We start from the raw sequence: 16,939 nt of genomic DNA, 5'->3' as shown, positions 1-16,939 counted from the left end.
TTTTAGAGATTGGTCCTGCCTCTGTGATGGTGGGAAACCTTGTCTCTGGGAAAAGAATTGCCCAAGCTAGTGGCAGAGATCTTGGTCAGATAGAAGACAACGACCAGGCCCGAAAGGTAAGCAACTGAGCTTTTAATATCTCATTTCTCTTGACTCCTATCGACATAGAATGCTGTATCGCACATGTGGTTCTTTTCCCTTATTTTCCTGACTCTGCCAATTCAATATATGCTGCTGATCTCCTGAGTCTTTAGTGACCTTACCTTCAGATCTGTTCTCTTGACCCTGGAAGAGGCATCCCTAATTGATTTTATAAAGTAAATAAGTTTATTAAGGCTTACAATGTTTTAGACAATTTCATAGAGGCAGAGCAATGGGCAACTATTGTTATAGCCTCATGATTATCAGGGCTGAGTGGAGAGAGTGCTCCCCCAAAGCCAATTATTTCTGCCAGCCCTGATTAGAATCCCAAATTGCCTCACCGCTATCTCTCCATAAGGTGTCATTGGTCTTTGAAGGACAAGACAACATCAGTTAACGTGGGTCTGGAAACCAGACCGCCTTAAAGCAGCTTTAGGAAAAGTAGGAGAAATTTCAAACCCCATTGCACCAAAACAGACACACACACACACACACACACACACAATTTGTCATATGTAATTGAGTCTCTTGTGTTACCATTCTGCCTTGAGAATGCTCAGATTAACCAGAAGAGGTCCCATTTTCCCACAGCCAACAGGTGGTCCCGTTTTGTATTTAGAACCATTAGGAAATGGGACAAAATTTGCAATTTAAAACCTTGCCAATTGGGTAACATGTAGTAATATGTTAATTCAGAGCACTTGATTGTCATGTTCCCTACCTACGACATCTATTTTCTTAATGAAATGGAGTGTTAGTATGGGTGTTTCCTATATCCTGACACTAGCACTGTATTAGGAATGACATGACATAGGACTGTCCTTTTTACTACAGACTGAATCACTACAATGCATATGGTCTGTGTAATTTGCAGTGCTATTCAAGGACATTAAGGAATTAGCAGTGCTATTTAAGGACATTCTGGAAACAAAATTTAATAGAGCCCTTCTTTTATTTAAAAAAAAAAAACAAAAAACAGGACAGATCTAAATCTCCATGGCAGCCCACAGAATTCAACATCACATCTTCTGGGAGTCCCAGGAGAAAGAAGCTTTTGTATTGGATGTGCCCTCCAATCGTAGGGGAGGTGAAATTCTCTCCTCCTTGGGCAGACTCTAAGAGAACATCTTTAACCTGGGCTATAGCACCAGTCCTTTGGTTTGTGAGTCTGCAAGTCAGGTGCAATTGATTGTAAATCACTTCAGGAAAAAAAATTGTGAACACTTGCATTTTCTGTATTTAAGAATTTTAGGTCTCAAAAATGAAATGTCTTCCTTTATCTGTAGCATTTTAGTGAAACAGCATACTGTTTTAAGGCACTCTAAAAATACCAACTTTATCAATTTAAATATTGAGATTACCCCCAGTCCAAACAATAGTAGTTTGAACCTAATAACTGTGTTCTGTCTCTGTTTCAGTTTCTGTTTCTCTCAGAAGTTTTGCAGTGGAGAGCTCAGACCACTCCCGACCACATCCTTTATACGCTGCTAAACTGTAGGGTGAGAGATGCTGAATTCTTACTTTATAATCGCTCAGATGGTAGGAAATCTAAACTGATTCTCTGGAAACTTCCTTACTTTTTTATAATATTCCCAATTCAATCCCTTCACTTCAGTCTTATGTGAATTTGCTTTTTACTATTTTAACTAGTGAGATTCTTTTTCATTTAAGAAGGATTGTTTTTAGATAATAATGATTTGTGTATCTATATGTACCTGTTTACATATACACATATTTTAGCAATCCTATTCGCAGTATTTTCCCCCCTAAAATAGTGACGGATGATATCTACATCAGAGAAGATTTTAGGTCTGTGAGATATTTATGTTTTTATTTTATTACTAAACTAATTTTTAAGATGTATATTAATTATAGAATCTTAGAAATAAAAATCATCTCTATTTTGTAGCAGTATTTAAAGTTCATATCTTACTTTTTACATTAGAAAACAAAACTCATCAAATACTGTTTCATTTTAGTATTTAAGAATAAGGGTTTGATGGTGTAACAAACCGCCGGAGGGAAATGGACGCTTTTATATCCTGTTGAACCAGTGTAAATTGGCACAACCTTTTTGGATGGCAATTTAATAGGTATCAGAAGCCTTAAAGCATATATTTTGGTCCAGAAATTCTTACCTCTAGGAAGAATCACCTTTAAGAAAATATTACCTCTAAGAAAATATTCTTGGATGTGTGCAAAAATTTAGTTATGGTGTTTATTGCAACAGTGCTTATTGTAACAAAAAATTGGAGACAATCTAATAATGGTATCAGTTTATCCATACAGTAAATATATAGAAAGGGAGTACATATATATATGTAATAGCTGCTCATGAAGTGACATAGAAGGGTCACTATATTAAGTGGAAAAGGGCATCTTTGAAAATTATGTGTTATAATTTAATTTTTGCAGAAATATGTTTACAATATTAACAGTGAAAAAAAAGAATAAGGCCTTGAGTAGGCAAGCAGATAGCTATAATAATAAAAATTCAGTGTAAAAATCTTAATATACTTGTCAGTATTTCTTTTTGGTTTGGGAAATGCTACTTTTTGGTAGCCTGAAATGTAGATTAAAAAACGCAGTTCGCACAGGCCATAGTGGCTCAGCAGGCAGAATTCTCACCTGCCAGGCCAGAGACCAGGGTTTGATTACTGGTGCCTGCCCATGCAAAAAAAAAAAAAAAAAAAATGCAGCTCTTCTTGGCAAGTTTGGACACTGTCATATAATTCAGGTGGGGGAGTGGGGAGGGACATTGAAATGATGCAAAATTTCTGGAGGGCAGTTTACTTATGAAACATGTTTCAGAAATATTTGATATGTTTGCTTACAGCAATTGTGCTTCTAGGAATTTACTCTGAGGAAAAAAAAGAAAATAACAGAAAGATTTTAAGCATTTAAAGATTTTTCATTTATCAAGCAATACTTATGCAGGGAAAATTGTAAATGGCTTAAATATAAAAAAAATGAAAGTAACTAAATTTTAATATCCATATTTTGAAATGCTTTTCAGCCATTAAAATAGCATGTTTTAGGGTGATTTTCAGTTACATGGAAAAATTTTGACCATATATGTACTAGGTGAAAAAATTGAGGTATAAAACAGGTATAATGTTTAAATTTTGTTCTACAGTATCAGATATAGATGCATTTGTGTATAATTAGAAGCAAATATAGAGTATTTTTGTATGAGGAAATTGTAGTTGATTATAAGTTTTTTCTTTGTGCTTTTCTACTTATCCAAGTTTATTTAGTAAGCATGTACTATATATATAATTAGAAAAACAAACATTACTTTTTTAAGTAATGACTGCTTACAGTTGCTATATATCAAAATCTTAGCCCAAAAAAAGTATCTCTTGCAGTTTAGTATGTTGAAGACAGATACAAGGAAATGACAATATTATAAATGATCCCTGAATCTCTAATTTAGATATCCAGTTATCAGATTATTTTTCCATGCAATTTAGTTTATATAAATAACCTCTTATATCAGAGCAGGTGTTTATTATCTTGAAATTACTCTGTGTGTCCAGTTGATCCCAATAGACAATTTATTCACTGTACCTGCTCAAGACTATCCCCCAGGAAGAATCTTAAACAATAGATCTTGATTTGCTGGACTTCTTCGTGTAGGAAAGCCCCACCTTCTTCCACTCCGATTTTGCCACCACAGTTATTTGACACTATCTAATGTAGACTTCTTTTTTCCCCTTCTGATTAACCTTCTCTTCATTTGAAAGTTTATTGTGTTCTCCATGCTCACAAATGAACAGCAACAAAATACATGGTCAAACAGGATTTTTGAAAGGAAACCTGCCTTGTGTTTTTAATCTCTTCTCCATTGGGTCCTTTTTCAGCTTATAGATACCAATAAGAGTCCTCTTTTCTGATATGATTGACCTTTTCTTCGCCTTTCCTTGGCTTCTCTGACATGGCCATAATTTCTCTTTGATCACCTCCTTGGCTTTTCTTGTCCTAAATATAACATTCATCCTAGAAACTGCTTGTCTTTCTCATCTCCATAGTCTCCTGTGACTCTCTAGAGTTTTCTGTTATCACCTCCAAATGACAACCAAAATCTGCAATATTGGCTCTGGTGTCTCTGCCCCACTCTAGAATTCCTACCATAGTACCTTCTAATTTCTTTAGCTAAAAGTACTTCCTCTCCTCCCTTAAGTCTCATAACATTGTAATTGTTCTTAAGTTATATCCTCCATAAACTGTGAGCAGCTTGAGAGCCAAAGTCAGATCCTGATCTTTTAAAATCCTTCCTCCAATATTACCTGGCACATTGCTCCACACATATGTAGGATGTATAGATGGGTGGATGGATGAGTATTTGTACCCAAACAATTTGGAGATGTAAATTGGCAGCACAACTTAAGAAGTAATTAACTCCCAAATATTCAAAAATTCCAAAAGGATTTAGATATGTTCACAGAAATGCATTCCATCAGTAGGGGGGCATAGAAATAGTCTAAGTAAGTTTAATTTTTTGAAATAGCAATATGCAAAGAAGGCCCCTGAGATTATTCATTGGAGTGACGCCAGAGCCCTGGGCTTGATGTATATTTAGTCTAGCCCTGCATGACATTCCCTCTGCCCTAGACGCCCTATGTCCAGGTCGTTTGCTATAGCTAGACACTGGATTTCTTAGAAAATTGTGTTTAGTAGAAATGACTGCTGTACTCAAAAAAGAGCTTCATAAGAAACAACAGAAGATCAGATGGGAGTGAGTTGCAGGGATCAAAGTCATGAATAAATTTATTTTTAGGTTTTGGAGAAGAAAGTAAAGTCCAAGGATTCCTTTTCCTTTTGGATTTGGCCTGCTAGTTCCTAAACGTTCTTGTCATAGAGACAGTTGTATTCTGAACTATTGGAAGGCTCATAATATCACTCTGAGCTATACTGTTATTCTTCTAAAAAGGTCAGATCCAAGCATCTCCATTCATTTTCTACCCTCTCCTGTCTTAGGTACCCACTTAAAACAAAATCTCAACCTGTAACTTAGAAGCATCATTTTGTGATTGCTATGGTGTAATTTCCACATAAATCAACTTCTTGGTTCAACACTGCCCAATAGAAATAAAATGCAACCCACTTAAAAAAAACTTTAAATTCTCTAAAAGCAACATTTAAAAAGTCAAAAGAAACAGGTGAAAATCTCATAATATATTTTACTGAACCTATTATACCCGAAATAGTATCATTTTAACAAGCGGTACTAGCCACATTTCAAGTGTGCAGTAACCACAGCTGGATAGCACAATTCTATCCAGTTGATAATGAATTCTGCCACAATCCACCAGTTGATAATGAATTCTGCCACTTCTTACTTGCATTCTTTGATCATAGACCCACTTAAAATGATCTGTCCACTTGATTCATAAATATGATTGATGTTTCCTATTTGTTGCAAAGAGTATTCATATGCTTTCCTTGCAAATCCTGGAAAATTTACATTCTTGGGACTTGCTTACATACAAAAGGGAGTCTCTTATTTTTCTAACAGAAACATCAGCTGGCTGTTTTAACCATCTAGTTGCAGTAATTTCTTCTGAATTTTAAAATATAAATCCAACTTGGCTAGTTCTTTCACTGGCTTTTTTTCACTGGCTTTTTTTTTCCACTGTCATTGTTTAATTTAATGTAAAACTTAATGGTACCAACTTTACAATCATTGACACTGAAAATTCTCTCTCTTTAGATTAGGAATTTGATGGCTGAACTACTCTGCATTACTGTTTTGTTATGATACCTCACAGGACTTCATTTAAGAAAGGTCACAACCCTGATTTCTCTTAGAAATAGTTTTTAGTAGCACCTTCTTTTTAGGCATGTGGGCTTCAGTATAACTTTTCCCGTAGATGTTGATGAGGATGCCAGATAATGATAGCGTTGACCTGAGAAGTGGCTGTTACTTTATGGGTCCACTCACCTGTAGCATTTTAATTTTTTCTGAACAATTAATGGAAAATGTGAAGTGAATAACTGAAACTCACTGACATTTCTCCTGCGGTATAAGGTTGCTTTAATACTGTCAGATAACAAGTGGATGACCAGTGTCTTCCTCCCTGTCAGATGGGATGTTTATATTATGCAGTTATTTATGGTAGAGTCATTTCATATGCACTTTAGCATATTAGCATATGCAAATCAGCCTTGCATGCTGGAACCAAAAGGAAAACAGAGAAAAATAGTAATTTTAAAGTATGGGTATTCAGGCCTGCCAATCTGTAAGTAATAACCCCCGAGCCCTGCAATAAGGGTAAAATAGGAAACCAGAATCTGCAGGTTTCTCAGCGAGCCTCAGGTCCCACACCCTTTCACTGGCTGAGTGTGATCCCAGTGTTTAAAGAGAAGTCATTTTCATTCAATGTGTCCTTTAAATGCAAGACAATTACTGCATCTAGTGGTCAACTAATGGCACAGCCTCCAGTTGCAGCTGTGAAGGAAAAAGTGGTTGTCAGACTTACTATGAAATAATGTGCCTCTTTCCAACCTAGCACCTTCTTGAAGAAATTTTGAGGATAGTTTAGATTAGTTGCATATCCCCTCCGTGCTTACGTCAGAAACTACTCCCAGAAAGGTGCTCCTCCACTGCACCATTTTTACCATAGGTGACTAGGGGATTTCCTTTTTGTTACTGTATTAACTCCCCAAAATGGCAAACAGGATCATGACAAAAATGTTTGAGTGTTGCTAAAGATAAAGGATAGTAAGCAAATTTAAAGTTTGCATTTTATAAGTAACCTTAAGGGAATTTTCATGAGCCTAGAGTTAAAAAAACATTTTGTAATACACTCTTGGCTGCTAGTTGTGAATCATCCAAACCTCTTAAGTTTCAGGGTTCTGGAAGAATAGAAAGTCATAGGTTTTATCTTATGGCAGAAAGCTGGTTTTTGATTAGCTTTGGCTCTCCAGAGGATGAAAAAAAAAATCAGTTCCAGAAGTTGAATAAATCTGACTGAGAATGTTTGTTGTTTAAGATAGCATTATGTTCAGACATAATAATCTGAACAGAGAGATCCAGTGGGGATGGAAAGATGAGACAATACCGACAACTCTGTGTAACTCTTTCAACCCATCAGTAATCCGGTTTAATCCATGTTCCGCAGTAATGATGATGAGCTCTTTGCTAGTTTTCCTTGCTAAAAAGACTAGCACACCTAAGGCAGCTAACTTGTAACTGCAGGTGTGCGTGTGGACTTGAATGGGCTCCTCCCCCCACCACCAATTTGGATCTTTGTTGCATCTTTACTTTGATGAGCTCGAAGAATCAAGCAGTATATTTTGGCTTATGTAAACAAGTGTGGTTTCATTGAGTGAGTGAACACAGGAATGGTCTAATTTATTTTTAGCATTTTAAAATTTTATTCATTTATTATTACAGAAGTAGATTTACAGAAAAATCATACACAAAATACAGAGTTACCCTGTTCTACCCTATTATTACCACCTTGCATTAGTGAGGTTGTTTGTTAAAATTGATGGAAGAACCATTTTAAAATGGTGCTATTAAACCATAGTCCATGGTTTACCCTAGGGTTCACTATTTGTATTGTACTGTCCCATAGATTTTTAAAAATTTTTTATTGTAATTAACATATATACAATCTATAATTTCCACTTTTATCCACATTCAAATATATAGTTTAGTGTCGTTCATTTTGTTCACTCTGTTGTGCTACCACCACCACCATCCATTACCAAAACTTTTCCATCATCTCAAATAGAAACTATACGATTTAAGCATTAACTCCCCATTCCATACCTATACCCTATTCCCCAGTAATCTATATTCTAGATTCTAACTCTGTGAGTTTGCTTATTTTAATTATTTCGTATCAGTGAAATCATACAATATTTGTCCTTTTGTGTCTGGCTTATTTCACTCAACAAGATGGCCTCAAGGTTCATTCATGTTGTAGCATGTATCAGAACTTCAGTCTTTTTAGAGCTGAATGATGTTCCATTGTGTGTATATACTATATTTCATCCATTCATCGGTTGATGGATATTTGGGTTGCTTCCATCTTTGGTTAATTGAGAATAATGCTACTATGGACATCTGTGTGCAAATATCTATCAAGTCTCTGCTTTTAGTTCTTTCAGATGAATACTTAGAAATGGCGTTGATAGGTCATATGGTAATTCTGTCCTTAACTTTCAGAGGAACTGCCAATCTGTTTTCTCTAGTGGCTATACAATTTTACATCCCCACCAGCCAATGACTGAGTATTCCTATTTCTCCACATCTTCTTCAACAACACTTACAGTTTTCTGGGTTTTTTGTTTTTTTTTATAGTGGCCATTCTAGTGGTTGTTAAATAATCTCTCATTGTGATTTTGGTTTGCGTTTCCCTAATGGCTAATGATGCATTGAACATCTTTTCGTGAGCTTTTTGGCCATTTGTGTATCTACTTTGGAAAAATGTATTTTCAAGTTTTTGTCCATTTTTTCATTTTTTGATATGGGCAGACTCTGGAAACTGAATCCAGGTCTTCAGCTTGGCAGGCAAGAATTCTTGCCACTGAGCCGCTGTTGCGCACTGCTCTTTCTGTTTTTCTTTTTTTATTTGTCCATTTTTTGTTTGGTTGGCTTGTCTTTATCTATGAGTTGTAGGATTCCTTTATATGTTTTGGATATTTAAATCCTTACCAGCTATGTGGTTTCCAAATATATTTTTCCAATGAAGAATGGTATGATTTTGAAGTCCAGCAGATTTTCAATATTTTGGCTAGATTTCTTGGATTCCAGCAAAATAGAGCTCATCTTTTTCCCAGTCTTCATCATATTCTACGCTCTTGCTCTCCCACTTTATATGTCTATTTCTTTTTTATTATTTTTTAAACCTTCTTCTGATGGGAAAAGTAATAAAGGAAAAACATGTATGATAGTTCAGAGCAATTTAAGCTAAGTCACTTCTCCATTTGATCCATTCAATCACAGCAACGACTGGGGAAAGAAGTCTGAAGACCTGATTTTCCAGTTTGTTTAAGGATAGGACCTGGCTTCTGCCTCTGAGCAGCAGGGTGTCAGGAGTCCTGGGTTCTTTACCTACATGGTTCATCACAGAGAATGTGGTTCATCATGTTTCATCACAGAGAATGTGCATGGCTCCCAGAGCTAGACATATTAATCAGTTGTTTTGTGAAAAGTTTTGGTAGGAATCAGATGCTGATTTTTATAGCTTGATACATTATAAATTATTCTCTTATACGCCTATCATTTCCTCCTACCGCTTCTCATGTGTATTTATTTCTGACAAACAGATCCTTTGAGACAGCAGTTCTCATGTCTGTTCCCCAACAGACATTATCATTAAGACCACCACTGCCCCAAAAGGCTGTGGTCACTTTTATTCACTTCTGTTTCCTCATAATTGGCTCCACATAGCTTTGAACATCGTTCTCCACATCTAACATTAGGGTTTGTGTCCAGTCCCTGATAATCTCAGTAGCTAGCTATTCTTTCCTCTTCTTCACCGCTAGCTCACTCACTGTTCTTTCACTGCCTAGTTAAACAAAAACTGTTTAGCCCAGATTGTTTATGATCATTTTTCAACTTCTGAAGTCCTAACCTGGCATATTGCTGGCCAAAATTGTCTCTCCTTAAGAGGCTCTTTTCTTTATTAATCACCTTTAAATGGAATATGAACATAAAGAAGCAGCTTTTGATTAGCTGTAGACAGTGATTTCTTCACACCTGGAAATTTGTACAAGTGAACTATAATTGTAAAGTATATCCTTAGGAAAAACTTATTTGTTAATTTGTATGTTTATTTGCAGTTTATCCACTTATTTCTATGCTTTTATGCAATGAACCCTATACTACTTTGATTTGTTTAGTATTTATTTGGCTACTCATCTTCCCTAAAAAACCCTTTATAAAGTATTTTTTCAATCCAAATGTGTTTTTGTTTATTTCTAGGTGTTTAGAAAGTCTTCATGAAAATGAACTTGACAATTAGTTTTTTACTTAATATTTTTTCCTTCATGTTTGACTGTTTTTTTTGTTTTTTACTCTGAGTTGCCTTTGTTTGTTTGTTGTTTTTGCTTCTTGACTTTTGATGTGGTCTTTAAAAAATAAACATTTTTAATAAGTCTTAATTATTGAAATCTGAGTCCTGCAAGTTTACTACTAATTCTTATTGCCCATGTAAGTTCAAAAATCCTATATTGAGATATATAATCTCAATCCTTCTAAATTTCAGGTGATTTTTTAAAAATCTATTTCTTATTAGCCTAAGTGTATCTAGATGCTTCTTTAGTGCTAGACTTTAGCATGGTTCCAATATAATCAAACCAGATAAATCTTTATCTCATAAATACAACACTAAAACTTAAGGAGGAAAGCAACAATTTATTGATCAGATAAATCTTAAATTATACTTAGATGGAGGGGAAAAGGCAGTGGCTGGTAATGGGTACGGATTTTTTATTGATGTTCTGAAATTGATTATGGTGATGGTTACACAACTCTGAGAATACACTAAAGCCACCAAATTGTACATTTTAAATAAGTGGTTGTGTTGTGTGTAGTTATACAGCTCTGTAAATCTGGCATTAAAGAGCATTTTTACTGAACCACTGTTCTCTACTCTTCAGGGCACAATAGCTAACTCACTGACTTGTGTCCAGCTTCATAAGCGGGCTGAGAAGATAGCAGTTATGCTCATGGAAAGAGGGCACTTGCAGGATGGAGATCATGTTGCTTTAGTCTACCCACCAGGTAAAGAAACATGATTTATATTTAGCTCCAGGGAAATGACACGCCAAGCAACTGCGCAAAGAGGCACTTTACTGCACACTTTGTTACTTGATGATGAGCTGTGCATTGTCACAGAAAATTTACACTATGGCCAATTTCATTCTAACTGGGTTCACTTGCTTTTAGTTATTACCACATATAAGGACAGTACTACAAACCATACTGCTTACAGGGACTTCAGTAAAATATTTCACAAAGACTTTTTTTTACCTAAATTTGCTTTATTAATATCTGAGGTAGTTCATTTAATCAGTGATAGCTAAATCTTTACTAAACCAATTATCATAAAGTTGAGTACTTCTTAGAGCAATTTCAGAAGTTAAATTTCTGGGCTTTGGCATCTCATGCCTAAAAGGACAGGCTAAATGAAAGTGATTGCTGAAGCTTAACAGATATCCTCAGGGACTGAAAAAAGAAGTTTTATGTTAGAGGTCTTAGTTGCTCAATCAATCTTCTTACTTACTCTATGCTTGTGTTGATATGGACAGGAACAATGGTCTAATTTGTTCCAATAAGAATTTTTATGTTCTCCCTTCTATAGGAATAGACCTCATTGCAGCATTTTATGGTTGCCTGTATGCAGGCTGTGTGCCAATAACTGTGCGTCCTCCTCATCCCCAGAACATTGCCACAACTCTGCCTACTGTAAAGATGATTGTAGAGGTAACGAGTATGTCTGGAAATGTTTGGGCAGCTCCACCTGACCCCTGGATCTGAATGTGGGATTATACTTTGGTTCACCAACAGTGAACATAGACTATGAAATTTTCTAGCAAAGGGTGGTTGATTATGCTGGTTGGGCTGTGGCAGTAGGTGTGTGTGTGTGTGTGTATAATCACAACGATAGAACATGATATGGTGGTCTCTGCCTTTGAGGATCTTATTACACTCTAGGTCTAGAAGCAATAGTTAAACTTGTGTATGGAATTAAGTGCCAGACGGTGACAACAACTATTGTAGTGGGTCACACTTTAGGGGTCCTTAGAAAGAACATCAGTATCATAATTATGAGCTACCCACCAAACCCAACTGATTCACAAAGCCAAGAGAAAATATAATACATTTTTAAAAGTATTTTCCTCAAGTTTTAGAAATTTCCTGTTCCTTTTTGAAATTATAGATTCATTTTTATTTTTTGCTTACTGCTGGGAAAATTCAAGATTAGAATATGCTTTTTTCCCCTCTTGGAGAAGGAACCATGATGAATGAAATGGTTTGAAAACAGAGAATACCGATGTCCTGTACCAAATATGAATACTTTTTTGTAGTTATGTTGGAATACTTTCATGATGGTTACTCCTGTTATAAAATACTGACTTTGTGTCTACCAATTCTAATAGCTATAATAGAACTTTTAACAATTACTATAGCTAACAGTGAGAACAGTTAACTTAAGATGCTCTTTTCTGAGTATGATCATAACACTATGGGTACCTACTCATTATAGAGTTTCCAGGGCATATATATGTATGTATATATATGAATCTCTGTCCCCACTTGCTTTATCTATGTGCTTCATTATCAGATTCTCAGTTATCTTGCATCTCAGCTACCCAAGACTGTGCCTTTAACAAAAAAGTGATATTCTGTTTAGTCTAATTTGCTTATTTAGAGCTATATTTGATCCATGTATAATAAATACTCAATAAATATTTTCATTCATGGTTTGCATTATTCACTCCATCCTGCTTAATTCTCATATGGATTTCACTTTATCCTCAGGTGAGTCGCTCTGCCTGTTTAATGACAACACAACTGATCTGTAAATTGTTACGGTCCAGAGAGGCAGCAGCAGCTGTAGATGTGAGGACATGGCCCCCCATACTAGACACAGGTAGATGTTTGAAATAATTGGATCTGATGACTTCAAACTGGATAAGTTTGTCTTTGGAATTTGTTTGCACGTATACTTTAATTAGATTGTATATGCTAATAGCTTTGTTTTGATCTCTAGATGATTTGCCAAAGAAGCGGCCTGCCCAGATCTACAAACCTTCTAACCCAGATACACTAGCATATCTTGATTTTAGTGTGTCCACAACTGGGATGCTAGCTGGAGTAAAGGTGAGAAACTGAGACTTGGCATAATCTGTGGATCTGCATATAGTTAACAAACCATGTATTTATGTCAGTTTATATTTAATGACTTGCACAGAGCCAGGGACTCAGAAAAAGTTTGCTAAACCAAGTATATGGGTAATTTTGATAGTTAGGATTTTACTAATGCTTGATCTAGAGCAACAGGAGGTTGTAAGAATATTTTTTAAATCCAACCTCATTTCTTCTTTGAACAAAGATTGTGGTTTTAAAAGCAAGCTATAGAGAACTACTTGTGTTTTATGTTCTAGAGTAATTCTACATTACCTTGGATGAATTCAGTAAGATGTCCATGATAAAACATTCTTTGGGCAGAAAATGATGCGCTGTTTTTATAGGAAAAGATCTACCCTTGCAAACTCTCACCTGACTCCACTCCCAGCCCCCATATCTTCCATTTCTTTTACTATTTAGCTGGATTTTGCTGATTAGCACAGGATTCTGCACTGGTTCCCATTTACACTTTAGCTCTGTTGGAACTGCTCCTTCAGGCTAACTTGTGAAATGCTTTGAAACCCTGTGAAACTTGGTGAAGTTCTCTGTGCTTCTTTTACCTTATTTTCTCTTAGATTTGATTGACTAGAAAGCTTCTATAAGTACAATAATTTTATTAGATGTATATTGTAGTATTTAAAAATAATTCACATTGAATACTCACTATCTTAAAAATATTACTGGATTTGGGGAAGGCAGAAGACATAGGAAGCTCTTTAATGTGACATTGTTTATGGGGCAGGGGTGAGATTGGGTGTTGAATGCCTTCAAACTACCAGCACATCTGAGGACAATATCATATAGTAGAAAGAACATTGGGCCAGATAAAAGGCCTGTGCTCTAATTCCAACTCTAATTTAGATAACCTTAAGCATATTTTTTAGCTTCTCTGAGCCTTCATTTACTAATTTATAAGATGGGGAATTATTAATTCAACATTTATCACTGGACACCTATTGAATAGCAGGTACTGTGTTGGGTTGTGGAGATGTGCCATGAATAAGACATAATCCCTACTTAGGAAAGGTGTACACAGATGGTAGTATTTTTTCCACCTACTTTACAGATTGTTGTGTAAGTCACACTGTTATCCCTTTGTGTACTAAGCTGTATTCAAATGCAAGTTAATCATTATTTCAGTTGCTAGAGTTATTCACTTCTGGAAAACTGAGGGGTTTTGAGTAAGTGTGGTTTATTCATTGGAAACTGGAAGACTGAGAGACCATCAGCAGCCTACTCTGTCCTAATACATAATATTCCAGGACTGGCTACAATGGCCCCTGGTCTTAAAAGCCTTTGAACATTGGTTGGTAGGCACCATGACATTTTAATGGTGGCCTTGTTTTACAGATGTCTCATGCAGCCACCAGTGCCTTTTGCCGTTCTATTAAGTTGCAGTGTGAGCTTTATCCCTCTAGAGAAGTGGCTATCTGTTTGGACCCCTACTGTGGACTTGGATTTGTCCTCTGGTGCCTCTGCAGGTGAGAATTCTCTTTCATATCTTAAAATTTAAGAAAAATCATACAATCTCCTTTCTAGACCATTTGCAAGAATATACTAATGTCTTTGACCCAGCCAGGTGGTCATGAGGATACCACCTGCAGGAGAAGGCATGAGCAGCAGCTGAAGGGCAAAATCCTTGCCTCCTGGTGGTTCTCCCTATTGGCCCAGCTCTTAGGGATAGAGCAGATAAACCTATGGTGATATTTCAATTTCTACTGCATCTGGAACATTTAGTCTCAGTGAAGTTTTGGTGAAAATTACAGAGGCAACACCCTTTGGGACAGTCTGAGCATTTGTCTATTGCTTACCCATATTTATCCACAATCAGAGGACTTTCTTTATTCCTGGTCTGGAATTATTATTGAATCAATGGGCATTCAGGGCACAATCCTCCTTCAGGCTTCTCCCTGACTTTTCTGTGGATTGGTCCTTCAGCTGACAGTTCAGGAATAAGCTCCACAAGGGCTGCTTTCTTTTTTTCCCTTCTTTTTATAATGAGACATTTGAACGGAAATGCCAGATGTCATATCACTTCGAACATAAATATTTAAACATGCATACAATTGTAAAAACAAATCTGCATTCATATGTTTATAAAAATAGGACGCTAGCATTTGAAATTGGTTATAGTTGTTTTTCTTTATAGTGAGCATTTTCTCATGTCTTTAATCAGTCTTCTAACACAATTTTAATGTATTTCTAATATTCACTGGTGTTAAATTGGATTAAAATGCAATCCTTTCTTGGGGGGAAACACTGACATTCTAATTAGGTTAAGCTTTTTAAGAAATCAAATAGAATGGAATAATTAAAATATTTTAATGATTTTTCCTCAATCCAAAATGCAATAGCATTTTGAGTGTTTTTATTCTTGAGAAATAATTCAGAATATTCCATTTCACTAGTATGCCAAAGCGACCTTAGAAATACCTGGCCAAAGTAATAGGAATGTCAATTCTGAACTACTAACCTTTTAGAATTATTGTCTGTATTTTATTTGGTGGAGTGTACTGATAAAACCAAAGCCAATGAATGGAATAAGTGCTACTTTTAAGCATAATATTACATGAAATCAGCAGAGAAGGTACTTGTTGAAGGGCAGGTAAGGTTTTAATGTCAAACACTAATAGCAGTAGACTCTTTGAAGAGATTGTCCAGAGAGGATTGTGATAAATCTTTATTTACTGATCTTCTTTCCTATAAATTCATTCAGGAGTCACAAAATCATACTAATCTGTTGATTGCCCTTGCAACACTAAAATATGTATATAACAACTGTAAACCTCTTTATGTTCTAAAATCCTATGGAGAAATAGATCCCAATGGACTTACTTAAAAAAAAAAAAAAAAAACAAACCTCAAAACTTTGGTCTTATTTGGACTACCACTTACAAAGTAAAAAATAGCATAAATTTCCCTTTCCCATATAGTTCAGATTTAGGACTAGAGTGAGGCATGAGAAGCAACTAGAGCTCAAAATTTAAGGAGGTACTCACTCTCAGGGTCCTGCAAGTAAGTTTCAAAGTAAGATGAGGAAGTTTTTGGCTGGGGCACAGCCCAGGGTGACACGTCTTCACCCAAGCAAGGCGAAGGCAGAATCTTGATGGAAGGCTGGTCCAGTGTTGATGTTTCAGAACCTGAGTATGGAAAGGATGGTAATTACACACAAAGATGACCTTACTCAGAGTATTAGCTCTCCAAGTAGAGTGAGGAGAGCATCCACACAGAGGGATGACCTGCCATGGGGTGTTGGATCCCAAGCAGGATGAGGAAGATGTGGAGGCAGCCCAGGATGGGGAATCAGAGATTGCATAAGGGAGTGGGTGGCACTGGAGAAGGGAGATTAGTTATATACTGGTGTACTGATCAAATATGAACATAATTTAAGAATAATAAAAGCCAGATGTTTCCACATAGGTGAAAAATATATAAATATAGAAAGAAAGAAAGTTGGAACTAACCCTGTTATGTTGGATTGCAGTTAGATATATTTTTGTGAATTCATGCTTTTTTAATTAATTAATTAATTTTTTAGACACAGCAACATACAAACACAAACGTTCTTACCATATGATCATTCCATTCTTGATATATAATCAATAACTCACAGTATCATCACATAGTTGTATATTCATCATCATGACCATTTCTTAGAACATTTGCATCAATTCAGAAAAAGAAATAAAAAGAAAACAGAAAAAACTCAATACATACCATACCCCTTACCCCTCCCTTTCATTGATCACTAACATTTCAAACTAAATTTATTTTAACATTTGTTCCCCTATTTATTTTTAATCCATATGTCTTACTCATCTGTCCATAAGGAGATAAAAGGAGCATCAGACACAAGGTTTTCACAATCACACAGTCACACTGCAAAAGCTGTACCATTATACAGTCACTTCAAGAAACATGGCTATT

General features: G+C 35.8%; 1 protein-coding gene across 5 annotated transcripts in view; it reads left to right on the top strand.

The window, feature by feature from the left end:
• Window positions 1-16,939, top strand: part of DIP2C (disco interacting protein 2 homolog C) — a 500,644-nt gene that overhangs the window by 408,165 nt on the left and 75,540 nt on the right. For all 5 annotated transcript variants that reach the window (XM_077151686.1, XM_077151685.1, XM_077151684.1 and 2 more), the window contains 7 exons: window positions 7-116; window positions 1,560-1,640; window positions 10,759-10,882; window positions 11,463-11,584; window positions 12,644-12,755; window positions 12,876-12,985; window positions 14,363-14,493. In XM_077151686.1, the coding sequence (XP_077007801.1) occupies window positions 7-116; window positions 1,560-1,640; window positions 10,759-10,882; window positions 11,463-11,584; window positions 12,644-12,755; window positions 12,876-12,985; window positions 14,363-14,493 (790 nt within the window). The remainder of the gene's footprint in view (window positions 1-6; window positions 117-1,559; window positions 1,641-10,758; window positions 10,883-11,462; window positions 11,585-12,643; window positions 12,756-12,875; window positions 12,986-14,362; window positions 14,494-16,939) is intronic.

The sequence above is a fragment of the Tamandua tetradactyla genome, chromosome 1, assembly GCF_023851605.1.
Source record: "Tamandua tetradactyla isolate mTamTet1 chromosome 1, mTamTet1.pri, whole genome shotgun sequence".
Taxonomy (NCBI): domain Eukaryota; kingdom Metazoa; phylum Chordata; class Mammalia; order Pilosa; family Myrmecophagidae; genus Tamandua; species Tamandua tetradactyla.
The sequence above is the reverse complement of the archived record's forward strand: the minus strand, read 5'-3'. Positions and strand labels throughout refer to the sequence as shown.